Source organism: Scyliorhinus canicula, chromosome 12 (assembly GCF_902713615.1).
Source record: "Scyliorhinus canicula chromosome 12, sScyCan1.1, whole genome shotgun sequence".
In the NCBI taxonomy this organism is placed as follows: Eukaryota; Metazoa; Chordata; class Chondrichthyes; order Carcharhiniformes; family Scyliorhinidae; genus Scyliorhinus; species Scyliorhinus canicula.
The window spans coordinates 156,213,859-156,239,918 of NC_052157.1; the positions used below are offsets into that span (position 1 = coordinate 156,213,859).

At 44.6% G+C, this 26,060-nt stretch overlaps 2 protein-coding genes across 9 annotated transcripts in view; one reads left to right on the plus strand and one right to left on the minus strand.

Moving 5' to 3' along the window:
• The window catches only part of LOC119975096, a 207,652-nt gene extending 183,780 nt beyond the window's left edge, over positions 1–23,872 (plus strand). For 5 of the 7 annotated variants that reach the window (XM_038814616.1, XM_038814615.1, XM_038814618.1 and 2 more), the window contains 7 exons: positions 1,582–1,678; positions 7,538–7,738; positions 17,415–17,598; positions 19,082–19,201; positions 20,187–20,305; positions 23,038–23,104; positions 23,708–23,872. In XM_038814616.1, coding sequence (XP_038670544.1) covers positions 1,582–1,678; positions 7,538–7,738; positions 17,415–17,598; positions 19,082–19,201; positions 20,187–20,305; positions 23,038–23,104; positions 23,708–23,726 — 807 coding nt within the window. In that variant the 3' untranslated portion in view covers positions 23,727–23,872. Of the gene's footprint in view, positions 1–1,557; positions 1,679–7,537; positions 7,739–17,414; positions 17,599–19,081; positions 19,202–20,186; positions 20,306–23,037; positions 23,105–23,707 lie in introns of those variants that run through there. The other 2 variants (XR_005462651.1, XR_005462652.1) reach the window with 2 other exon arrangements.
• Positions 23,461–26,060, minus strand: part of ska2 (spindle and kinetochore associated complex subunit 2) — a 40,249-nt gene continuing 37,649 nt past the window's right edge. For both annotated transcript variants that reach the window (XM_038814627.1, XM_038814626.1), the window contains exon 7: positions 23,461–26,045. In XM_038814627.1, coding sequence (XP_038670555.1) covers positions 25,904–26,045 — 142 coding nt within the window. In that variant the 3' untranslated portion in view covers positions 23,461–25,903. The remainder of the gene's footprint in view (positions 26,046–26,060) is intronic.

The following is a 26,060-nucleotide window of genomic DNA, read 5'->3' on the forward strand; positions in this document are numbered from 1 at the left end:
GACTTTTTAATGGCTCGTTGAGTTTTCCAGCCCCCCTCCGCAACCGGGCCATGAAATTCAGCCATTTGGGTGGGATTTTGCACTGGCTGGATTTTCCGCGCCTGTGACCGGGCTTTGAAATTCAGCCCTTTGGGCGGGATTTACACTCCCGCCCCAATTTGATGGACTTTTGAATGGCTTGTCTGTTTTCCAACCCCACCGCAACCGGGCCATGAAATCAGCCCTCCGGGTGGGATTTTACACCAATGGGGATTTTCCACTCCCACCTAAGCCGATTGACTTTTGAATGGCTCACTGCATTTTCCGGCTCCCACGATATGAAAGTCAGCCCTTTGGGTGGAGTTTTACGTCAGCGGGATTTTACACCGTCTCAAATCAATTGACTTTTGAATAGCTCACCACACTTTCCAGCCCCCTCCCTCGACCAGGCGATGAAATTCAGTCCTTTAGGTGGCATTTTGCTCCAACAGGATTTTCCGCTCTCGTCGAAGTCAATGGACTTTTTGAATGGCTAGCCACATTTTCTAGCCCCCACCCTCCCCCTCTCCTCCCACGGCAACGGGGCCATGAAATTCCACCCAATTGTTTTCCTCTTCATACCAAAGAATCCTGTGTTTTAAATCTGTGGTGTGTGTTTCAGACGGAACCACTTTGCAACTTAGCAGAGGATGATCCAGCACAGAAGACCATTGGGTCTATAGTGCCTGTACTAGCTCTTTGAAAGAGGTCATCCCGAGAAAAATGTTTTTTTCACTCTAAACCTAGGAGTTTAAATTAATTAAACAGACTAATCAAGGCTTTAATCGTGCTGGGTGCGATTCCAAGTCAAGTGTCTTCCGGATATCTTATTGTTTGTCATTAGCCGAAACTATAATAAAGCAATTGCCATCACTATTTAGAAAGGCTTTTTTTTAACCTCAATTCACAGTGAGCGCACACACACTCATTGTCAGCGGGGTGGAATGTAGCTCCGTCAAGTATGTGTGATCTGTGGAGTCAAATGGTAACAGAGAGAAGTGAGCTTGGCGTTAGTGAAAGGGAGTGTGCAGTTGTGATCATGACCTTTTCACGTCTTGATTTCAAAAAGTTGGGATAAAGCGGTGTTTTGTTTTCACTTTTACACTATTTGCCAGACGTGGAAGTTGATGTCAAGTTTTCAGTTGATGTCAAGTTTTCTTGCATGTACTGGAGTACTTATTTCAATATTAAAATGTTGTGTTTCTAAAGATTATTCATTTATGACGAGCTAATGCTCGTCCCAGTCTATATTTGAAACCTCAGCTGATTTAGAAGCTGATAAATCTTCATAACAGTTGCTACAAATAGGAGAATTTCAATTGTCACCTAAAACTTACCTCTTTGTCCCAATGTCTCCTTTGGCTCAGTGTTCATTTTTGTCATTCTTCACTCCTGTGAAGTGCTTGGGGATGTTTTCCAAGTGAAAGGAATTATGGAAATGCAAGTTGTTTGTTACTGACAGGATTCATTATAGAAAAACAGTCCTTAGGTATTGCCTGTTAATGTGTTCATGGTATAATTTAATCAAACAAAGAATAGGTCTGTGTGTTCTTCTGATTTTAGATAACATCATCAACGATTTGTGTCGTTAACGCCTCATCGGAACCAGTCAGTGAACAGCCACGCGCAATTCCTCCCAGTTACCCTGCCCCGCTGACAGGTAGAATCTCTCTTCAGTCGTTCGATTTAGTCTCAACAATTAAACAGAGGAAAGTCTAAGGGGAGTACTTTATGTTTAGAGCTGCAATGAAACTTTTTCACCAGGAATTGCAGTACAGCAGTGAATGGGTTGCACACCATAAAGCACAGTGTAATCACAGCCTGGAGCAGGTTGGAGCATCATTGTTCTACAGTGCAGCTTCCAGTTGCCATTACACCGAGTGAGTAACTCACTTTCAAACGAGTTTACAAGTTGGAATAAAGGCCGATTAGTATTTTGTTGCAAATAGCTCATTCATAAATCATGTTTTAGAATATAAGTTTTAATTTTAGGTATTAAAGTTTTAACTGCAGATAGATGGCAGAAACTTGTTAAGAGGTTGGTAAGCATCGAAAGTAAAAGCATTTTAAACAAGCTTGGAGTTAATTACAGTTAAAAGCTAACCGATGGTTACAAGACCAAAATTTGAACCATGAATGGCCTATCTCTGGTCATGTAATGGAGCCAGAACGTCTACACTTAACTTCAATAAAATAATTAGATTAAAAATATGGGGCTGGATTCTCCGCTGTTGGGATGCTCCGTTTTGCCGACAGCCCGAGGGTTTCCCGATGGCGGGCGACTGCCCCACAATGGGAAACCCCATTGACCAACTGACAAAACGGCGAATCCCACCAGCGCGTTGAACCAGAAATCTGACGCGGCGGGACGGAGAAACCCGCCCATGGTTCCCAGATCAAAAAAAGGTAAATCCAGATTAGAAACCAGAGGGAGAGCCAGCAATTCTGGGAGAGATGGGAAGTCATAAAACTCTAGAAGCAATATAAATTATTCATATAGGTTACAGAATAAAAGAGTTGTACTGAAGGTAAAATAATTTTTATTATTTCTATTTGAAACATCTCAAAGCATGCCACGTTGACATAGAGTTAGTGATTAAGGGTAGAGCCTTGATTAGAAACTTATTCTTTAATTTATGTCTGTGTGCTTACTGACAGAAGCAAGCTTTTCCATTTGGGGAACAGACAGAGGCAGTTGTAGCTTTGCTTTGATGTAGACAGCATCTCACCAGATTGAGAGAGCCAACAAGAGATGCTGGGCCTGCCCTTTAACCATAGAAGGTATTAACTTTTTTGTTCACTGCATTGAGTGTGGGTAGGGCTCAGTCTCAGCTTGGATTTTTTTGATGGAAAAGCAGCTGTAAGATTTGGTTTGGCTTGCAGCTAGTGGAGGAAATCTACAGTGGTCCTCACAGAGCGTTGTAGAAACATAAGAACAGGAGTAGGCCATTCAGCTCATTGAATCTGCTCTACCATTCAATACGATCATGGCTGATCATCCACTTCAATGTCCTTTTCCCACACTATCCGCTTATCCCATATACTAATGTCATTAGTATTTAGAAATCTGTTCATCTCTACCTCAAAGATACTCACAGTCTGTGGGTGCGATTCTCCGGCCTCATTGTGCTTTCACTCGAGTGAAATGAGGCCGGTAAATAGCGGAAGAGGCCAAAAATGGGAACTGCGCCAGGCGCCAAGCAGTTTGCGATGCAACCGGCCCGTTCCCATAGCCGAAATTGGGATCCCGCTGTAGCCTGGCATAAAACCAATTATCACCATTTAAGCCCTATTTCAGTACAATTAACAGGAGTGACCCCATATCCAATGGCCTCCCGCGATTCATCAACCTCCCCAGTAAGTGGGCACGCAGGCGCCGATTAGTACTCCTTTTTTAAAACGTGAACCAGATGGAAGGACTTCTGTGGGGAGCCGAATAGCCATCGTTGCTCACAGGCAAAGATCCCGGAGGTGCTGGGCTTGCTGCCCCAGTGCTCGGCAGGGGTTGAGGCCCTCGGCTGGGGGGAGGGGGCAGCCTCCGCAGGGGTGGGCCGCCATGGACGTTGTGGGAGAGGGGGAAGAATCCAGGGGCAACACTTGTCCCCGCCCGTCTTCCCCACTGACTGCCGAGGCATCTGGCGGTGTGGCTGAAGGCTATTGATAATAGGGAATTGGCAATCCTGGTTAAGTGAGCCCTTCACACAACCCAAGTGGATTCCCGTAGGTGGGCGGGCCATAGAGCATGTGGTAATCATTGTCTAGCATCCCAGTCAGACTGCGATGCCTGGACACTGCGGGAGGCAACACCACAAGTACAGCAGCCAACATCTGAATACCCAGGGAACAGGACGCAGCTCCGCAGACATGTCCATGGCCAGAGGGTGGGTGAGTGCAACAGGGTCCAGATGACGTTATGTGCAGTAGTCTGGGTTGCAGGGTCTGGGGTCCAGTGAGGGGGGCCCACTGCGGTCGGGTGTGCGTGCACAGGGTGTTTCTGGGAGGGGGGGATCAATGGGGGAATGGAGGGTCCCAGGGTGGGAGCACCGCTGTTTGTCAGTCTCAACACCCTCTCTCAATTCCTTACAGATATTGAACAATGTGGCAGGGATTTTGGACCATGAAGAACAGGCCCTTATGGTGCTGCTGGTGGACCGGGCGGCCGGACACCAGAGACGGCGGCAGCAGCAGCATCTGCAGATGCTTGAGGGGGCGGCCCACATACCCACCCCACACACAAAGGGCCCGGCGTCCATCAGGCCAAAGAGGGACCCAGAAGGGGAGGTCCATGACTGCCCAGGGTGCACATGTGTTGCTGGTCGTTTGAACAAATGACAGACAGCGCCACGTCCTATGTGCTGCAGGAGACTCTGTCTCAACAAGGAGACAGTGCGGCACCTGTGCCATGTCCTTGCGGACTTGACACTACATGTAGGAGGAGGACATCTGCTCTCGATGGCCATCAAGGTCACCGCAGCCTGAACGTTTACACCTCGAGACCCTTCCAGGGTTCGTGTGTGGCACCTTGCAGGCTACAGCCCACAGGTGCACCCGACAGGTCACAGGTGCCCTGTTTCCCTGGGTAGAAAACTATATCTACTTTGACATGGACCAAGCCCAACAGGATGCCCGGACAGCAGCGTGCTGGACGTTGGGGATGAGGAACATGTGCCCACCTCCAAAGAGAAGGAGGACGAGGAGGACAAGGATGATGAGAAGGCACGGGACCAGCAGGGGCTGGAGGACGATCCTGAGGCTGCGGCGAGGGATGGCAAGCCCAGAGTGCTAGGGAGGGCCTCATACATGCTTGCTTCACATAGGACATGGTCTGGTCTGTCATTGATACCTTACCCACCCCATTTCCCATCCTCCCAGGGTCTGTGTCTCATCACTCCAGGGTGCTGAGATTGTGTCGGCACCGACAGCGGGTCACTGTCATGGGCAGGGGAGTATATAACCCGCAGAGAGCTGAGGGCCAGTGCTCCTCAATCTATGCCAGTCTGTCCCCTGCCTGTCTGCAGAGTGCTTGCTCACACTCATCAACTGCACGCTGTGTGCCTGGGGAGGGGAGATGCCTGGAGAGATGGGCCAAGGGTTCGGAGCTCGGGCCGCATTGCGGAATAAAGTACAGAGGCGTCATACTGCTTGTGGTCAAGGGTTTTTAATGTGTCCAACAATTCCCCACTCTCCCGATGGTGCTGCAACTGCAGTAAGCTCCGCAGCACCTTGGCCATGCCCACCTGAGAGCAGAACATGTCCCGCAGCACCTCATCAAGGTCAGCCTGGTAATGGGTCACATCCCCCAGCGAGTTGGGCATTCTGCCGAGGCCCTCCGCCATGGCTGTCACCGACTGCTCTACGTCTTGGACACCTCCACTAATGGTGCCAACGTGCGCTGCCCCAATAAGAAATCATTCCCAACACACTCCAGACTGGTCCTCCACAGCATTCGTGCTCATTAGGTTTACACAGTCTGTATGCAGATTGAAGTCACCTTAATGCCCCAATTACTGTATTGCCCATGCTACATACTTCTCTAATCTCTTGCTTAATACCATGCCCCATACTACCACTACCATTTGGTGGCCTATAAACAACTCGTACCAGTGGTATCTGCCCCTTTCTGTTTTTTAACGGCAAACAGGTTCCACGTCGTGTTTTTCCATTCTGAGATCCTCCCATACAAATATACAGATCCCATCCCTTACTATCAGCGCAACTCTTTACTTGTTCATCTTAAATGTTGAATATCCAAGAATGTGCAAGGTTATGGGGCGAAGGTGGGTGAATGACACTCACATTCAGGGAGCCAGTGCAGACACTGTGGGCTGAATGGTCTCCTTCTGCACTCAAAGCATTCTGTGATTTGCTTTCTTTTTCTCTGCCTACCAGTGAACAGCTATCAGAAAATACTGTCCTAGAAACAGTTTCACAATGATCCACAGGTCGTTGCTAAAGGTGATATTAAAGTGTGGTTAAAACAGAAATTGCTGGTAATAATCAGGAAGTATCTGTGGAGAGAGAAACAGAATGAACAGTTCAGGATGACCGTTTTTCAGAAATATACTCCTCTGTCTGCCTGCTCCACCGCTTCAGCTAGATATTAAAGAGTCCGGGAAATGTTCAGAGAAGAGCAGGGGAAATTCTCCTGTTGTCCAGACCACAGTCCTTTCAACTCACACCAACAAAAGCTGACTTTTTTTCATAAAATATACTTTATTCATAATATTTGTAAAAGTACATAACAATTGAACTTTAACATGACATGAAGTACAATTTATTTCAACACTGTGGTGCCTCACTACAATTACAATGTATAATATACATTTCATATGAAATATACAGCCCACGAGGTTTTACAGGAGGTCCAGCCCTTCAGTATATTATGGTGTGAGGGCCTTAAGACAGTGGCCTTTCCCCCTTGAGCTCTTGCAGCGGTGGATGCCCCAAGCTTTAGTGCATCCTTCAGCACATAGTCCTGGGCCTTGGAATGTGCTGCGCTGCAATACTGCCCTGTCGACAGCTCTTTACACTGCGAGACCAAATTGGTGAAGGATTGTTTTTAGAAACTGAAAGCAGATGAACTAGTCAGTGACTTTGCTGTCTTTCGTTGGACCTTGATATACACAAAATATGCGGTTTGGCAACATAGTCATCATCTTTTTTACTCTTGGAGTAGTATTCAAGCCTTCCTGGGATCACCAGGCTTCGGGTCTGTTCCCAGGCCAACCCAAAATACTGTCTTCCTGTGCAGTGAATGCACTTGGTGAAGAACACAAAAGGCCCAATCTGGTAATGTCCATATTATAATGGGAAGTGACATTGTTGATGAGTGGTCAGGAGTGGGGGAGGAGGATCTGTGAGGATGTTGCAATAACAATATTTCTGGGTAGTTAACAAATATATATATATATATTTAGTTCAGGGCAGGGAAGCAGAATATTTTGAACAGATATGCTTCCTCAGAGACTTTCCTTCCTTTTTCATTGAAATTGTAAGTTGTGGTTCAGGTAATATTTTAGTACATGTACATCAATATTATCTATAACAGTATAAGCATTATTTAACTTGTTCAAACTTTAGTAAAAAAATTGCTCTGTATTTATATTAAACTGTGCATTTAAATGATACAATAGGGCCCAGCTCACGCACAACGTATTCTATGAAAGGGAATTCGGTTTAACTCTGGGGAGAACACACACGGACGGCAGTGAATCAGTCACCAACTAAACATCATGTCACACCTTCCTCTTCAGCAATGTCAAAGGATGGGAATGTGCAGCAGATGTTTAATGGGTGTCTAGAGCCTGTTGTTGCTCCTCTCCCAAAGTTAAATTTCACTTTCCACCTCTCCCTCCAATTTGTACCTGACATTTGTACCTGACACAGCTTTCAATAAGCAGCAATGCAGCCTGGATACAGCTGGCACAGTTACCCTGTAATCAGAGTTACCTTTCACCACATTCTCTTCTCCTCTGGCAAAAGAGTTAAGAATGTTTCTGAATCAGTTTTCTGTTCACAGGCGCTATCGCAGGCCACGGTGATGAAGTTAAGTTGACAGAACCTGGGACCCCCAGTGGCACAATGACCAGGGGGAAGGTAACTGCCATGTCAGCAGGTGGCAGTGCCAGCTGTGACAGCCAGTGCTCCCCATTAGTCAGCGAAGCAGGTGAAGAGGCAATTGGAATCCCTGGAGAGTGGGACAAGAACAAGCAAAATCAAGGTAAGTGCTGTGAAAACGTGTTGCAGCTTAAATACATCCATCATGGCTCAATTAGAAAGTGAACTTACTGTTTGATCAGAACCCCCATCTTCTGACCTAAATGTCTACTTCCCACCAATACAATGGCAGCAGCCATGACTCTTTCCAAACTCACAGCTTCCATCACTTAGCAGGACAAAGGCAGCAGGTGCATGGGAATACCACTGCAAGTGACCTTCTGAATCACTCACCATCCTGATTTACATATACATTTCTTCATCATCAAAAACCTGGGACTCCCATCTTAATCCCACATCCTGAGAATGAATAAAATAAACTCTTGTGGTGCTGAGTTGCACAGATCAGGTGGGTCACAGGCTTGGTCACTAGTATGTTCTGAGTTAACTGATCTCAGCCAGGAGTTGTAGCAGTACTACAACCAGTCACTGCACTAGGATTCCCAATCCCGCTTGCTAGCCAGAGACTCCTCCTCGATGCAAGGACATTGTATGCAGCAAGGATTGGCTTGGCTACTGTTGCTGTTCTGCAGTCAAATAGCCCTGTGACATTCACTATCTAGGTTTCTACAGGAAGAATGGTGAGTAGCCGAGCTACTGTAATGTTACAGGTACCTGTGGAGAGGGGGGCAGATCCTCAAACCTCAGCTCCTCCAATTTTGCTTCTGCAGATCAAGTTCCAGACATCAATGTAAAGTAGAGAAAGAGTTTCCAAGGCACATGGCCAGGAACTCAATTCCATCCATCATCTAAAATTCATGAACCAACCACAGACACAGCAGTGGATGTAAAACTACCAAATAGCCCCCAAAAACCAGAAAATCTTAAAATTTTACAACAAAGATAAGAGAGCTATCCATCCCACTTAGTCCCGTTCCCTTGCTTTTCCCCATACTCTTAATTCTTTTAATTTTCAAACATATATCCACTTCCCTTTTAAAAGCGATTACGGATTCTGCCTTCACTGCTGTTTCGGGTTGAATTTTTTTTTCTAACAACCCCTCCAATAAATGGAAATCCTAACCTCTCTGTTCTTTTGTGGAGGGTTTTAAATGTATACCCCTCTGGACCAATGGGAACAGCTTGTCCCAGTTTGCTCAATTTGAACACCTCCATCAGATTTCTTCTGAACTGAAACATATTCCTGCCCCTAAGCCAACACAAACAAGCTTCCGTTGTACCTGCCGGAGGTGGAAGTGAAGGGTCAATAGGCCAGAAATACACATGATGCACATTTGATCTCAGTTAATAGTTAACTGCTATTTTTTAAGGGGCGGGTATAAATTAATGAAAGTGGTTTCGGGGATTATGAAAGTAATTTTTTCCGCCTCTGAAATCTCACTGCTCTTAGTACTGAGAATCTGATCTCGGGAATCTGGTCCTAAAGTCATATTAGAGAACCAATGGCAAAAAGAAAGACCAAGACTGCCACCACAAGACTCGCGGGGGTACTGCAGTAGTTTGCAATATGCTCTTTACAATACATAATTTACAAACAAAAGAGAAAATGCTGGAAAATCTCAGCAGGTCTGGTAGCATCTGAAAGGAGAGAAAAGTGCTAGGGTGGGAGAATAGCGGGAGGGCCTCCCGACATTTTTCACGCCCTCCCGCTATTCTCCACCCCCCACGCCACGAATCGCCGCTCGCCGTTTTTTATGGCAAGTGGCGATTTTCTGGGGCCGAGTGGTCGGGCCTTCACACCTGCTCGCTGCCGTCGTGAAACGGGCGCCAGATGCCCGTTTGAGGCATCTGGGGGCCCGATTGGCACGGCAGTACCACGGCGTGCCAAGGGGGGCATAGGCCCGCGATCAGTGCCCACCGATTGATGGACTGACTCTTGCGGGGTGGCGGAGGAAAAAAGACGCCAACTGCGCATGCGCGGGTTGGTGTTGTCCAATCTGCGCATGTGCGGCTGACATCATCGGGGTCGTCAAGGCCGTGCCGACGTGACGCACGGGGTCGTGCTCCTAGCCCCGCCCGGGGGGGAGAATTGGCCCCGGAAGTGGGCGTGAAGGCTGCCGTGGGTCACGGCCTGTCCCACGGCAGCCTTTACGATTCTCCGCATTTGCGGAGAATCTCGCCCCTAACGTTTCGAGTCCAATGACTCTTTGTCAAAGCTGACAGAGAATGTGGGGAATATTTATACTGTGGAGTGAGAATGAAAGATGCTTTTTTACATAATTTACAAATCTATTTCAGGCCTTTATCATAGAATCATAGAATATACAGTGCAGAAGGAGGCAATTCGGCCCATCGAGTCTGCACCGGCTCTTGGAAAGAGCATCCCATTTAAGCCCACATTTCTAACCCAGTAACCCCAACTAACCTTTTTGGACTCTAAGGGCAATTTAGCATGGCCAATCCACCTAACCTGTACATCTTTTGCATGGAAAGGAAGCAGTTCTATTTCAGTGTTGAGATTAACAACTAATTAAATGGCTTCAGCTGACAATGGGCAGCAGGGTAGCACAGTGGGTAGCACTATGGCTTCACAGCACCAGGATCCCAGATTCGATTTCCAGCTTGGGTCACTGCCTGGGCGGAGTCTGCACGTTCTCCCAGTGTCTACGTGGGTATCCTCCGGCTGCTCCAGTTTCCTCCCACAAGTCCCGAAAGACGTGCTATTAGATAGTTTGGACATTCTGAATTCTCTCTCTGTGTACCCGAACAGGTACCAGAGTGTGGCGACTTGGGGATTTTCACAGTAACTTTGTTGCAATGTTAATGTAAGCCGACTTGTCATAATAAAGATTATTATTATTATTGTGTGAGTGGTTGTGATAGCACTGGGATTGGATCTCCCAGAGTAGCAGGTCATGTGGTTGATGGACTGACTTGGATGGCCACAGTCACAATGAACTGCAACTCATGTTCCACTTTTACAGCAGGCGGCCGCTTCATCCCTGGCCTGTCCTCAAGCAGTCGAGGGCTGTCTAGACTTTCCATGGAAGGTTGAAACCCGGATCTTTGCCATTTGGGTCAGTTACCAGATTGCATTTGTGTCATGACTCCCTGGGCTAGTCCGCGATCAATTCCAGCCCTACATAACCCGGAGTCGCAACACAAGTGAAATTAGATTTGATTTTAAAATACATGAGGACCTTGGCCAAATCCAATAAACTGGAGTCACCAGTTTTGTAAATTATACGCAAGTAACAGTAATATAATTAAACTGACAAAAAAATGTAACTACCCGACAACACCCCACTCCCATCTCATCCCACTCCTCAGGGAGGAAATAGCAGATGCTCTGAGGATTATTTTCCAATCTTCACTAGTCACTAGGGAGGTACTGGAGGAATGCAAATGTGGCTTCCGTTGTTTTAAAAGAGCTCAAAGGAAATGCCAAACAATTATAAGCCAGTTAGTCTTATTTCGGTGGTAGGAAAATTGTTAGAATCAGTCCTGGGAGATATCAGATAAATTGTCACGTAGAAAGCATTGACAAGCCAGCGATGGATAGTCAGCATGGCTTTGTTAAATGAAGGTTATGCCGTACAAATTTGATTGAATTCTTTAAGGAAGTGACAGGAGGATCGATGAGGGCAGTGCAGTGGATGATGCCAACATGCATTTTCATAAGGCATTTGACAAGGTCCAACATGGCTGATTAGTCAAAAAACTAAAAGCCCATGGAATACTGGGTAATGTGGCAAACTGGATCCAAAGTTGGCTCAGTAACAGGAAACTAAAGGTAATTAATGGTCAATGGCTGGCCTTGTGAATGTAGTGCTATTTCTTTTTAAAATCTATTTTATTCCAAACTTATATAAAAAGTTACAAAACATAAACAATTCGGGGAACAAATACCCCAACACACAGCTACACAGTTTGTACATATTTTTCTCTCTTTCACTCTCCCCGCACCCCCGCAATGAACAGCTCGTCAAATACGGCCACGAACATCCCCCCCATCTTGCTTCGAAGCCCTCCGCTGAACCCCTTAATTCGTACTTGATCTTTTCCAGCCTAAGAAAGTCATATAAGTCACCCAGCAAGGCCACCACCCCCGGTGGCGTTACTGACTGCAACTCCAACAGAATTCTTCGCCGAGCAATCAGAGAGGCGAAGGCCAGAACATTGGCCTTCCTCCTCCCCCATTAGCTCCAGCCTCTCCGATACCCCAGATATCGCCACCAAAGGATCCAGTTCAATGTCCTCCCCACTCTCCTTGTTAGCACTGGCTACACACCCGCCCCAAATCTATCCAACTTTTCACAGCCCCAGAATATGTGAGTGTGATTCGCTGGTCCCCGCCCACGCTTCTCATACTCTTCTGCCACCCCCTGGAAGAACCCACCCATTCTTTCCCGAGTCATATCTACCCTGTGTACGACCATGAACTGCATCAGGCTCATGCTTGCGCACGAGGAGGTCGTATTTACCCTTCATAGCGCCTCACTCTACACTCCCCAGTTTATCTGCCCTCCCAGCTCCCCCTCCCACTTCTCCTTAATTTTCACCACCTGCTCACCTCCCTGCTCTCCCAACCACCCATATATGTCTCCGATCCTGCCCTCTCCTTCCACATCCGGAAGCAGCAGTCGCTCCAAAAGGGTGTACCTCGGCAACCTGGAGAACTCTTTCCAAACCTTCCACGTGAAGTCTCTTACCTGCACGTACCTAAACTCACATCCTCTCGGGAGCTCTACTCTCTTCTTCAGTTCCTCTATACTGGCAAACCTTTCTTCTAGGTACAGATCCCTCACCTTAATCAGCCCCACTTCTCTCCACTTCCTATACATACCATCTATCACCTCCCCGGCTCAGAATCGTGGTTTTTGCACAGCGGCGCCAGCCCGAAATCCCTTCTATCCTGAAATGCCTCCTTAGCTGGTTCTTTACTGTGGACTGCTGCTACCGGATGTGTAAAAAAACTTTTGAGTACCCAATTCATTTTTTCCAATTAAGGGGCAATTTAGCGTTGCCAATCCACCTAGCCTGCAGATTTTAGGGTTGTGGGGGCAAAACCCACACAAACACAGGGAGAATGTGCAAACCCCACACGGTCAGTGACCCAGAGCCGGGATCGAACCTGGGACCTCGGCTCCGTGAGGCAGCAGGGCTAACCCACTGCGCCACCGTGCTGCCCACCGACTTCATACTCTTTATACTGTCCAATACCTTCCGTCAGTCCCAGGGGCTCCTCTAGCGCCTGACTCTTCTCTTCCTCCAACTGTGGAAACTCCAGTTCGTCTGAGAACCGTCCCATATTCCCCTCTTCACCTCCCCCAGGTCTGCCTGTACAGCTCCCTAAACACCTTGTTTATCTTCCCCAGCTCTAACACCACATCCCCTGCCCCAATCCGTATCTTCCATATTTCCCTGGACAAGGCCTGCCTCCGTAACTGGTGCACTAACATTTGACTCGCCTTCTCCCGTATTCATACTGCACCCCCTTGCCCTACACAGATGATCTGCCGGCATTTGTAAAGGGCATTGGAGTCTTTTTCTGGATGGCAAGATGTAACTAGTAGGATGCCACAGGGTTTGGTTCTCGGACCCCAACTTTTACAATATATAGTAATGATTTGGATGGAGGGATATAATTTGCAGACGACACTAAAATAGGTGTGAGGTGCAATGAGGAAATAAGAAATTTACAATTGGATATAGGGAGGTTAGGTGAGTGGGGCAAAATTTGGCTAATGAAATTTAACATAGATAAGTGTGAGGTTATCCATTTTGGTCAGAAAAATGGAAATACAACTTAAAATCTGAATGGAGAGACACTTCAGACTGCTTTGATGCAGAGGTATCTGGGCGTTCTCGTGCATCCTTAACATGCAGATACAGCAGGTAATAAGGAAAACAAATGGAATTTTGGCTTTTATAGCTAAAGAAGTTGGGAAGTGTTGTTGCAATTGTGCAAGACATTGGTGAGACTGCACCTGGATTACTGTGTACAGTTTTGGTCCCCTTATTTGAGGAGGGATGTAGTTGCATTAGAGGCAGATCAGAGGAGATTCACTAGTGATTCCAGAGATGAGGGGTTTGTCTTATGAAGAGGGATTGAGCAGTTTAGGCCGATACTCTCAAGTTTAGAAGAATGAGAGGAGATCTAATTGAGGTATAGAAGATGATAAAGCGGTATTGACAAAGTAGACGTGGATTAGATGCTTACTCTTGTAGGGGAATCTAGAAAGAGACGTCACAGTTTTAGGATAAGGTGATGAAACAGATGAGGAGAAATTACTTATCTCAAAAGGTCGTGAAACTGTGGAATTCACTCTCCCAGAGTGCAGTGGATATTGGGACATTTGAGTAAGTTTGAGAAGATAGACATTTTTAATTAGCAATGGGTTGAACGGTTATGGAGAACCAGCAGAAAGTGAAGTTAAGCTGAGAGGAGAATCTGCCATGATCATATTGAATGGTGGTACAGGCTGAGGGACTGAATTGCCTACTCCTGAACAGACTTCTTATGCTGAAACTACGAATTAAGTCCCGGAAAATTTTAGACAAAGTTAGAATCTTAGTCAGATAGTATTTCTAAGGTTAGGCCAAAGAGTGTGAAGAACTGTGCCAACTTTTCCACTACTACCTTAGCTGTAATTGTCCTTAAAAGTATGACTTCCAGAAACCAGGTGGCCATATCCATGACTGTAAGAATGTACTGATGCCCTGCCTTCCTTTTAGGCAATGGTCCTACGCAATGTACCAATACCTGATTACATGGTTCTTCAAACACTGGATGGGTATGAAAGGCACTGGTCAAATCACCTGTTGTTATTTATTTATTACCTGACAGGTTCTACATCCTTGTGCAGTTCTGGAGGAAAAATGGTTGTTGACTGATGCATGAGTTTTCCAAATTCCCACATGTCCTGCCACTGGTAGATGTGCCACCCGAAGTAATTCCCTACAATCTTTGGGCGGTACCACTAACTGATGAACAACCATCCATTCCTCATCTAAAGGACCCCTTCAGCCTCAACTTCTGTTTAGCTAATGCCTTATCACCACATATGACAGAACAATATCTGGAAACTGTTCCGATAACTGTATTGTCTCCTTACCGTCTCCCAGACTCACTGTTCCGATAACTGTACTGTCTCCTTACCGTCTCCCAGACTCACTGTTCCGATAACTGTACTGTCTCCCAGACTTTCTGTTCCGATAACTGTACTGTCTCCTTACCGTTTCCCAGACTCACTGTTCCGATAACTGTACTGTCTCCCAGACTTTCTGTTCCGATAACTGTACTGTCTCCTTACCGTCTCCCAGACTCACTGTTACGATAACTGTATTGTCTCCTTACCGTCTCCCAGACTCACTGTTCCGATAACTGTACTGTCTCCTTACTGTCTCCCAGACTCACTGTTCCGATAACTGTACTGTCTCCTTACCGTCTCCCAGACTCACTGTTCCGATAACTGTACTGTCTCCTTACCGTCTCTCAGACTCACTGTTCCGATAACTGTACTGTCTCCTTACTGTCTCCCAGACTCACTGTTCCGATAACTGTACTGTCTCCTTACCGTCTCCCAGACTCACTGTTCCGATAACTGTACTGTCTCTTTACCGTCTCCCAGACTCACTGTTCCGATAACTGTACTGTCTCCTTACCGTTTCCCAGACTTACTGTTCCGATAACTATACTGTCTCCTTACCGTCGCCCAGACTCACTGTAATCATGGGTGAAAATACAATCTTCACTCCTGCCAAATCATCCCCAAATGTAAGTCTACTCCATCCACTGGTAACTTAACCACACCAACAATACTGGACCTGATAATAAATCACTCTTCAATGGTAGGTTGTACAATGGAACTGAGATATAATCTCCACTTATCTCATTCACTAACACCTTAGCTTTCATTGAATTCTCCAAAGGGAAAACCAAATCCCTCTCCAGTAAGGATTTGCAGAGCACCTGTGTCCCTTAAAATATTTATGGGTTTGACTCCATCATTTGATAAAAATGGGGTGATCTACCCATTAGACAAAACTCTGCACATCTCCCATCTACCTCACCTGCTCCCACAACAACGTTTACCTCCGGTCTCCTAGTTCTCGTTAGAGCTACAATCTACGTAGTATTCTCCACTTTCATTACCTTTTCAGAATCCTCCTTATCATCCCCAACAGTCCCATGGGCGCTTGGCGCTTCCAACATGTTGAACAAATGTGTCCGTTTTAATTACAATGGTAACACTTAGGCCTTTTGAATCTCACTTCCACGCTCAGTACCTTCCTTCCTGGTCTGAGGAGATGATCTCTGAGCATTCCCAGCTATCTATTCCTTACCTCGGCTGCCTTTCACCCTCCCACCTTCTAGCCTTTTCAAAGTTATGGTGGTGACTGCTCAAAGGTTTAAATTTATGAATCAGCGCCTAACCATCTGCCATGTCTTCAACATGGGTTATCAAAGAAGTGAGTGAATTCTTAAATTCTTCCAAGAGAATAATTTCTCTTCGAGCCTCCCATGCTCGTATCCACCTATTAAAATTGTTCTAACAGACCCAAACACTCAATAATATATCATTCCAAAGCCACCTGTTATGATATTACGAACCATACTTGTGTGTAAATAATTGATTTTGTATTTCTCTTGTGTTACTTTTTTTCTTTCTCTTTGTGATGTGTGTGTGTGTGCCCTTCTCTTCTTCTAAATATATATATATCTCAGATCCTGTGTACATAACGGCAAATATATTTTGTTCAAAAACCCAATAAAAAACATTTAATGATATTACGAGCCTGGTATTTCTTTGATAAATACTGTACCCTAAATCATCACTGTCTACAGGAGCCCCCAAATTGTCACAACCCCTTGAACTAGTGCACAGTCAATTACAGCTCCATTTAACCATGCAACACAAGTGAAATTAGATGATATTTTAAAATACCCGAGGACCTTGGCTGAACCCAATAAACTGCAGTCACCAGGTTTGTAAATTCTAAACACAAATAACCTATTATTTAACAGTAATATAGCTAAACTAACAAAAATATACCTCACAACCTAATACCTTCGATCCGCCCTCTTCTCTAACTACCCTCACACTCTACACACAGATAAATGGACAAGACGTGGTTGAGAGAGAAAGAAAATAGCAATAAAAGTAATAAGATAATGGATCGTTGATGCACTCAGATGGCTTCCAGTTAATATCTGGAGTTCCAGCTTTCATTTTGGTACATCTTCCTTCTAGGCTTGAGATGATTTCCTCAAGTTCACAGTAAAATATGCCAGGCACTCACTGGTTTTAGAACAATGCAGCAGTTCTTTACTTTAGAAGTGAGCAAGAGAGACTTTGCCTTCTCCTTTCAAGGTCTGAGGCATCAGTCAGGAATTAACCCACTGGTTGCTTCACTACACCTTCAGTTCTCTCCACTCTTCTCCTGCTTGGATTCTGATACACTCCCCCTCCCCTCCCCCCCCCCCCCCCCCCCCCCCCACCCCCCACACAAAACTCTTGGGAATAGTAAACTGTTAAAACACACTAGAAATGCAAATCGTGTTCCTTGCCAATGGACCTGCAACCTATCTCCATTTGCGTTTAATCCTCAGCTTTTAACATTTGTAATTAGAATAATTTCCTTGATAATTTGTAAATGGAATATGAGTTAAAACAGTGTTAAAAAGTGTTTCGTATTTATTCCTTATTTTTAATATGCAAATAACTGTCCGTTCATTGGAACATGCAAGGCTCTAAAACCAGGCTTGTTTTCAGAGGAAAGGGTGAATCAGATGCCAGAGGGAATAACGTCAGGGGATATTGTCCAGAAGTCTGCAGCGGATCAGAGAAAGGACAAGATTGTACCAAAGAGGCAACAGGAAGTAAACAGAGGAATGTTGGAACATCACAGTGACTGGGAAAGGTGCAGCATTCAGAAATCCATGGAAGAGACTGAGAGGTAGAGATACAAAACAAACACCCCACGTATTCATTGGCATAAAATCATGATTAGCATCATGACTAATTAACAAGTCACCACAATCCCAGATGACTATAGGCTACTTTCCCCTTTGAGGGGGAGAGTCGATTGGTGGCGATTTAACCGGAGGATCACCGCACCTCAGGCAAGGGTGAAGTTTGCCTTCTTGAATAACCTCAGCCAGTACAGGAATTGAACCCGTGTGGTTGGCCTTGCTCTGCATCACGAACCAGCTAACTGAGCCTTATTAAAATTCCACATTTTAAAAAGTTTAATTTTCTTACCAATTGACTTGTGAACATTAGAAATCTTCCCGGTGCAGTTAGAATATCCCTAACATGGCAGCACGCTGGTGCAGTGGTTAGCATTGCTGCCTCATGGCGCCGAGATCCTAGGTTCGATCCTGGCTCTGGGTCACTGCCCGTGTGGAGTTTGCACATTCTCCCCGTGTTTGCGTGGGTTTCGCCCCCATAACCCAAAAAGATGTGCAGGGTCGGTGGATTGACCACGCTAAATTGCCCCTTAATTGGAAAAAATGAATTGGGTACCTCTAATTTTTTTTTTTTTTTTTTTTAAATAGAATGTCCCTAACAGATAATGGCCAAAAGAATTAGCCCATGGTTCCATCAGGAAGTCACTACTGAACGTCAGTAGTCCTATATTGATATGCAGTACTGCTCAGTATATAATCTCATGCAGCCTGATCTGGGTTGAAATTTTGCCACCCCCAACCTGTAATTCAGCTTCTTTGCAACTTTGCTATAACTGAGAAGCAATTAACCTTGCCAACATGCAAGTACTTTTGTTGCCCGTGCTCTTTACCCATTACAACTCATTCAAAGAACAAAGAAAATTACAGACCAGATCACCTTACCAAAGGCATATTGAATTCCTAAGATTCACATCTCTTTTATACAAAAACTCTTCTGCAATTAATTTAGTCCCAAAAGCTTCCTCTCTCGTGATAAACTGGATCCTTGCAACCATATTGTTTAGTTTTGTTTGGTGTCTGAGTGCTGAAGGTGAGACATGAAGTGTATTGAACAGGACATCCTGCACCAGTATAAGTGTCAGCATTCTTTATTGCCAATTCATCAATCACCATTGTTTGGTCAGACCAAAGTAAAATCCCCATCTGTTCTGCCCCAGCAACCTGCATGAAGCTGGATGTCCAATATTGCAGAAGCATGCATCTTCCACTTTCCACATCAGCTATCTGTGTGGTATCTCTGACAAGTTTGCACTTTGTCAAACCATGTCAGTTCACAGTGGGAGTTGCAGACTTGCCCAAATCCAATCCACTTAAAGCTGGTCATAACTTGGCTGTTGTGCAACCCAATGTAATTAAAGTATTTAATTACAATTACACACAATTCTTTTTCATTTGGATAATTAAACTTTTGATGTGACTATCCATTGCTATTAACTTATATATTAACTTATGGGTTGTGCTTTCCCTTAGAGCTCATTCTACACTGGACAGTGTTCTAGAAGAGATGTTGGAATTGCAAGATCAGACAAAGGAAAAAATAACCAAGGTGTGGACAAGTGGAAACAATGCACATGCAGAAGAGGCCTCAAGGTTAGAGCAGTTTCTACAGATTCAGATTCTACGTTTATTCATTAGTTGGACATTCAATAATTGGCTAATTACGTCCCATTGCCAGGTCCGGGGGGGGGGGGGGGGGTGAGAGAGATCCTCATTCAGTCTGAATAGAACATAACAAATCAGTGACCTTACAATAATGGCCATCTTGGGTGTTAGCAAATTGATAAGCCCCATTTGCATACCAAATTTTCTTTTGTATCAGTGGAGAAAAGTGTAAACCAAGACATGCCCTGACTGTATCTTTATTGTAAGAACAACATCAGGTTAAAATCCAACAGGTTTGTTTCAAATCACTAGCTTTCGGGGTGCAGCTCCTTCCTCAGGTGAATACCTGCACTTCGAAAGCTAGTGATTCGAAACAAACCTGTTGGACTTGGTGTTGCCCACCCCAGTCCAACGGCAGCATCCACATGTATCTTTATTGTTCGAGACTGAAGTTCACGTTCAAGCTGATTCTACACAAGTCTAAAATCCAACCATTCTAACTTCTGGAGTTGCAGTAATAAGTTGATTGGAAATATAATCATACTTGCCTTTGGGTCTGGAAGGTCTTTATAATTTGGTGCAGTAAAATTGCAACATCACCAGTTGACAACACAATTATGATGTCTCCCAAGTTTCCACATCCCAGAGATTGGAAGCATGGCGACTGAAGGCTGAGCCACTGATGTTGACGAGATGGATGGACATTAGACTAGAGTCAAAGACCAGAGTGTACATGACTGAATATAGCAATGAAAAGGATTGTAGAGGTAGAATGTAAATATTAACATTGAGGGAACATGGAGTCACAATTAGGTGTGAAACCACTTAATGACACCAAGTGTTAAGCTGTTTCTTGCTTTAATCTCTGGATCAATTATGTAACTATATCAGTATTTGGATTGTTCAGTTTCAATCCATTTCTAAATACGGTTGTCCTGCACATTAGATGTTCATAAGATCATGTGACTGACAGTGTTTCACAGAAAGAAGAATGCTATGGAAAACAAACCAACATTCTGACTATACAGGGAACATCGGAGGGAGCCTTGGACAACAGGACACCAGGAACCGGTTCTTCAGTTGCTCCTGAAAGTAAGAATTAGGAGACTTCTAATTGTCATTACAATTATTTTCCTAAACATTAAGCAACTAGTGAATTCTCAGCTTAAAAAAAATATAATAAAAAGGAAAATGTTGTTACTGGGTAAGGGGGAGAAGGAGACCCGGGCGGGAGCGCCACGCTAGCGGGTTTAAGCCGGCCAGTGAACGGGAGTGAGGTGGGGGGAGGGCCTGCAGCCATCTGAGCCTGGTACAACAGGTTTCAGTGAGTCTAGCCGGGGTGAAAAGTTGGGGGAAGGAACCGAGGTGGGGGGGGAGCAGTTTACAAGAGGAAGTGGAGGGGAGGAGTCTGGGGGTGGTGTCTACAATTCATAGGTGTCATTCACGGTACTCTTTCGGGGATTAGATGCCATTGAATATTGGGGGGGGGGGGGGGGGGGGGAAGATGGACTGGACTATATACATCAATGGTGACCATAGGTGATTCCTTTTTTTTCTCCTTGGGTTTGTTTTATTTGATGCTTATATTGTCAGGGGGACGGTTGTGGTGGTGGGAGGATGGGATGGTTGTTGTTAATAAGGGGGATTGACATTGTATTTGTTACCATTTGCTGTTTGTTGGTGGGGTGTAAACTTTGAAGAAAATGTGAAAATGGAGAATAAAAATATTTTTATTAAAAAAGGATAATATTGTCAACTGTAGATATTACTGGATTTGTAAAGAGGTAGCCATAATGACAATAGAAAATGAATATAAATTAATTTCACTTCTGGATAGTTAAAAGATTTTAAAGGTTCATCATCAGTAGCTAATCAGCAATACTACAAATCAAACATACTTGGAATTCCAGCAAATTGTGATCATTTTACTGGAGTAGCAATCCAAAGGCCTGGACTAATTAGTTGAAGGCAAATTCAAATCCCTTAGATGAAAAAAAAACTATCCATAATAATGGCCATTAAATGCGGCACGGTGGGGCAGTGGTTAGCACCGCTGCCTCACGGCGCTGAGGACCCGGGTTCAAGCCTGGCTCTGGGTCACTGTCCGTGTGGAGTTTGCACATTCTCCCAGTGTCTGCGTGGGTCTCACCCCCACAACCCAAAGATATGAATGGTAGCTGCAGTGGACACACTAAATTGCCCCCTAATTGAAAAAAAAATTGGGTACTCAATATATTTTTACAAATTAATAATGACTACACAACTATCAAATTATCATAAACCCTTTTTGATTACCAATAGGGTTTAGGGAAGGAAATGTATCACCTCTTTACATCCCACCAGGCCTGACCTATATGTGATTTACAGGCCCTCAGCAATGTGGATTCTTTTTTCAAAATTTGGAGTACCTTATTCATTTCTTCCAATTAAGGGGCAATTTAGCGTGGCCAATCCACCTACCCTGCACATTTTTAGGTTGTGGGGGCGAAACCCACACAAACATGGGGAGAATGTGCAAACTCCACACGGACAGTGACCCAGAGCCAGGATCTGGGACCTTAGCACCGTGAGGCAGCAGTGCTAACCCACTGCGCCAGCAATGTGGATTCTTGTCTGCTCTCCAAAAAGGCATAGAAAGCCACTCAATTGAAGAAAAATGCAGGCCTCGTGTCTAGTGAAATAATTTTAAAAATGCAGAATAATTTATCGCTATTAATAGGTGACCTCGTGGAAAGATTTAATGAGTGGTTAGCTCTGCTGCCTCAGCACCAGGGATCGATTCAAATCTGACCTTGGGTATCTGTGTGGGTTTCCTCGAGTGCTCCCATTTTCTCCCATAGTCCAAAGATGTGCAGGTTAGGTGGATTGGCTATGCAAAGTGCCCAAAAGGTTGGGTGGGAGGGTCGGTGCGGACTCAATGGGCCCCTTCTGCACTTTAGATTCTATGATAACTTGCATTTAATAACTCCACCTCCGGAATATTACACTGATGGAAGATTACAAGTATATGCGGAATTGAATGCTCCGTGAACGTACTCTACTTTTAAACTCTTGTTCAGTGTAAAGGTGGGTGGTGGGTCATTGATCAAATTCAGTTGAAGAACCCCCTCACCAGCTGCCACATTCCAGAAGGTATGCAACTTTATCAACTGCTGTTTATTTCCATATGTTTTGGTCCTGTCCAAAGCTTGGGAGTACTGGAAGGAGGTGTTTAGGGTAATTTCCAAGGTGGTGCATGTGAAGCTGGACCCCGGCCCCCGGGAGGCCATATTCGGGGTGTCGGATCAGCCAGGGTTGGAAACGGGTGCGGAGGCAGATATCATAGCCTTCGCCTCGTTGATCGCCCGAAGGCGGATCCTGCTGGGATGGAGAGCAGCCTCTCCACCCTGTGCCCTGGCGTGGCGACCTGTTGGAATACTTGACCCTTGAGAAGGTTAAGTCCGAACTGAGGGGAAGCTCGGAGGGGTTCTACAAGTCCTGGGCACTATTTATTATGCACTTTCAAGAACTGGATAACATTGAACATTAGTTTGGGGGGGGGGGGGGGGGGTGCGGTGCGGGAGAGGGGGGCTGTGTATGTTGAAGATGGCTATGGGTAATCCCTGATTCCTTTTTTTTTTCTCTTTGTCATTTGTTTATGTTAACATACAGGCTGATGTCTGGGCATGGTGGGAGGATGGGATCCTTGTTACTGTTATGGGGTTTGAGATATTTGTTGTTGGTTATTGATTGTTGTTGTGTGTAAATTCAGGAGAAAAATTGTGAAAAAGGAGAATAAAAATATATATTTTTTTTAAACTGCTGTTTATTTCCTACATCTTCAGGTAGTCTTACTGAGGAGAGTTCCAACAGAAACCAGATTGGGAGAGCAGACTGGAACCAACCTCACAGGTATGGCTTTCTGCCAGAAAGACAAGCCAAAAAGCAACAAGTTGTTTCATAGAATGGTGTGCAATGCCACCATCCCCATTCTTTATCTTTTTGGCTTCCATTAGCAGGTGAAGGTGTCTGCACATGTCAAAATTGAAATTTGTCACCCAGCTGAACATCTTCAACTCACTTATTGCAAACTTACCATTACAGGAAAATGAATTCTTACACCCAGAGCAGTTGCTCTTCGTAGGTTTAAATGATCTACGCTCAGCAGTTATTCACCTTAGAAACCGGGAACGGTACATTATGTAAAGCACTATAGAATTGCAGTCATACCATACAGCAACGCAGACAATAAAATAGCCCACATATTGTAGTCTTTTTAGTTTTATTAAGGAAAACATCTACAGCAAACAATTATTAGTACATTGGAAATTAAATAATCAAAGTACAAACAAGCGAGTGGAACAACGGTTAACATGAAGGTATATAAGATGCAGACATCGTCAAACACTGTTCCACAGTGAACTCATAAAGGGGGGGGGGGGGGGGGGGGGAGCAACCATTGGATTGCCAGGAATTAGTTTAATGCAATATTTCACTTGTGATTTGTTTTGGCAGGGTCATCATCTTGGAATGAACCGACACTTGATGTTAAATTCCACAAGCAAAGGAATTTCAGCTCAAGGAAATATATAGCAACGGATAAGATATTTTCAAAACCTCTTGACATAAAGTTTTTCAACCATTACGAAGCACAATAAATATAATACGATTGCAATGAAATGAAATGAAAATCGCTTATTGTCACGAGTAGGCTTCAATGACGTTACTGTGAAACGCCCCTAGTCGCCACATTCCGGCGCCTGTCCGGGGAGGCTGATACGGGAATCGAACCATGCTGCTGGCCTGCTTGATCTGCTTTAAAAACCAGCGATTTAGCCGAGCGAGCTAAACCAGCCCCTTTTAAACATGCTGCTTAGTCCAAATTATGAATGTCACGGGTTTGTTAAACTTGATCAGAAAATTGATCAGAAATCAGCAAATTCAATATAGATAACAATATGTAATTTATGTTGTGTGACTTTATCAATTTGCAAGTGAAGGCTGATAAAAAGGGAGGTAGAGGCAGAAACCTTCCTCTGATGGGGAAATGGAAAGCATCCTTCCCTTCCTCCCCCACTACACACAGAAGGATCACACCCCAAAACGTAATCCATACCCCTGCCTCCATTAATATTTAACAATAGTAATGGATGTTCATCTGTACAGTACATAAAATGAAGTTACAGCATGTGCAGAAACCACTCGACGCCATCGATGAGGGTAGACAGTAGAATGGAGAGAGAACACAACGATACAAGGTTTAATAGATAATTAAATGAAATATGGATTTCACTGGGATCTATGGCAATTATCCCTTCAAGGAAATGCTGTTTTACTCTGCACAACACTATTTCACCTGTTTGTCAGGTTCAAGATGGGGAATTATCTCTCCACTGAATTGTGGCTGGAAACCAAATCCCATCACTGCCGCTCTCCCTCCACTTCGCCAGTGGCAAAAAATAAACATGGTCTACAATTGGGTCAACATGCATAGGAAGAGCTTTTTCTATTACCACTGATCAGTACTTCATTCAACCTGGGACTGTAAAAATAATGCAGCCAAATTCAAGGAGAACGTTTAATTCCCCAGTGCAGCCATCCCTAACCAAGGCCACGCAAAGGAAGAAAACCCATAACAACGTCATTTCACTTTATTCAACATCAGAAATTGATAAACCACAAAATACCCTTTCTTCATATATAAAATGCTAAACCAGTTACCTTATTCGTGTGTCTGTGCAATTATACAAAAACAACAAAATCAGTACAGTCCAAAGAATTTGTTCATCGAAGCAAAAAAGTATTAAGCAACTCTTTGCTCATTTTTCTGTTGATTTCAGGAGAATCAAATACACAATTTAAACAGCGTCAGTTCAGATCCTACATTTGCCTAACTTCACATTTTTTTCAGCTCAGTTCAGACCAGGCAAAAAAAAGTGGAAGCGTAAATTAGATTGCGCATGTGATTCTAGGAAGTGAGAAATCATAAATTATCTTTCCACGCACCAAACTTACCAAACCAAAAGACAATAGATGATCAATACAATTGTTGCATCTACTAATGAGATTTTAACATTTAAAAAGTTACCTCCAATTGCAAATAACTTTCTATTAGGGCTGTATAAATGCTATGAAGCTGGTAGCTGCTCAAAGGAAAACAGTTTCCGTGGTCTGTGTAGACATTCTGCATCTTCCCTATCGTCTAGATCCAACATGTCAAAGTTTGGGTGGGGTGGACAAGGGAACAATCTACAGGTAAAAACTCAGATCCCACCACCTTGCATTGCAACTCATTTTCCATGTGATCTGACAAGATATGGAGGGTAATTGTCTCCTTCCATCAATCACACTCCCTATTGTGAACAATGCAGATTCCAGAAACAAACAGCATTGAAAAGCCTGGCACATGATTCTTCTGCAGATTAAGGTCACCTGTACCAGCCCAGAGTCAATAACAGTTAATCCCCGCACATTAGGAAGACCAGCTCCTGATGCACAGTAGGAAGATCACTCAATTCTAAACAGCATTCTCAACCTGGATGCTGGATTTAAGACTTTAAAGCATCTCAAACAGCTGCATTTTCTGGATTGCTTCCTCCACATTTTTAATTTACTGGTCCAAAGATCCTCGAGACTGCCGAAGCAGGGGAGTTACTTCCATCTTGAATTTACATAGGATCCAAGTGGGAGTCCGCTCTGGTAGGAGACACACTAACAGTTCGGATATTGCATGGAGAGTCGAACCCGTCCCTTTTTGTCTAGTTGAAGGATTTCAAGAGCTTTCAATGTTTTCAACTTGGATTCGGTTGCTTTCATGTTGAGCTTGCTCATCTGTACCACACTCAGTGCAGAACTGAAGGAAACAAAA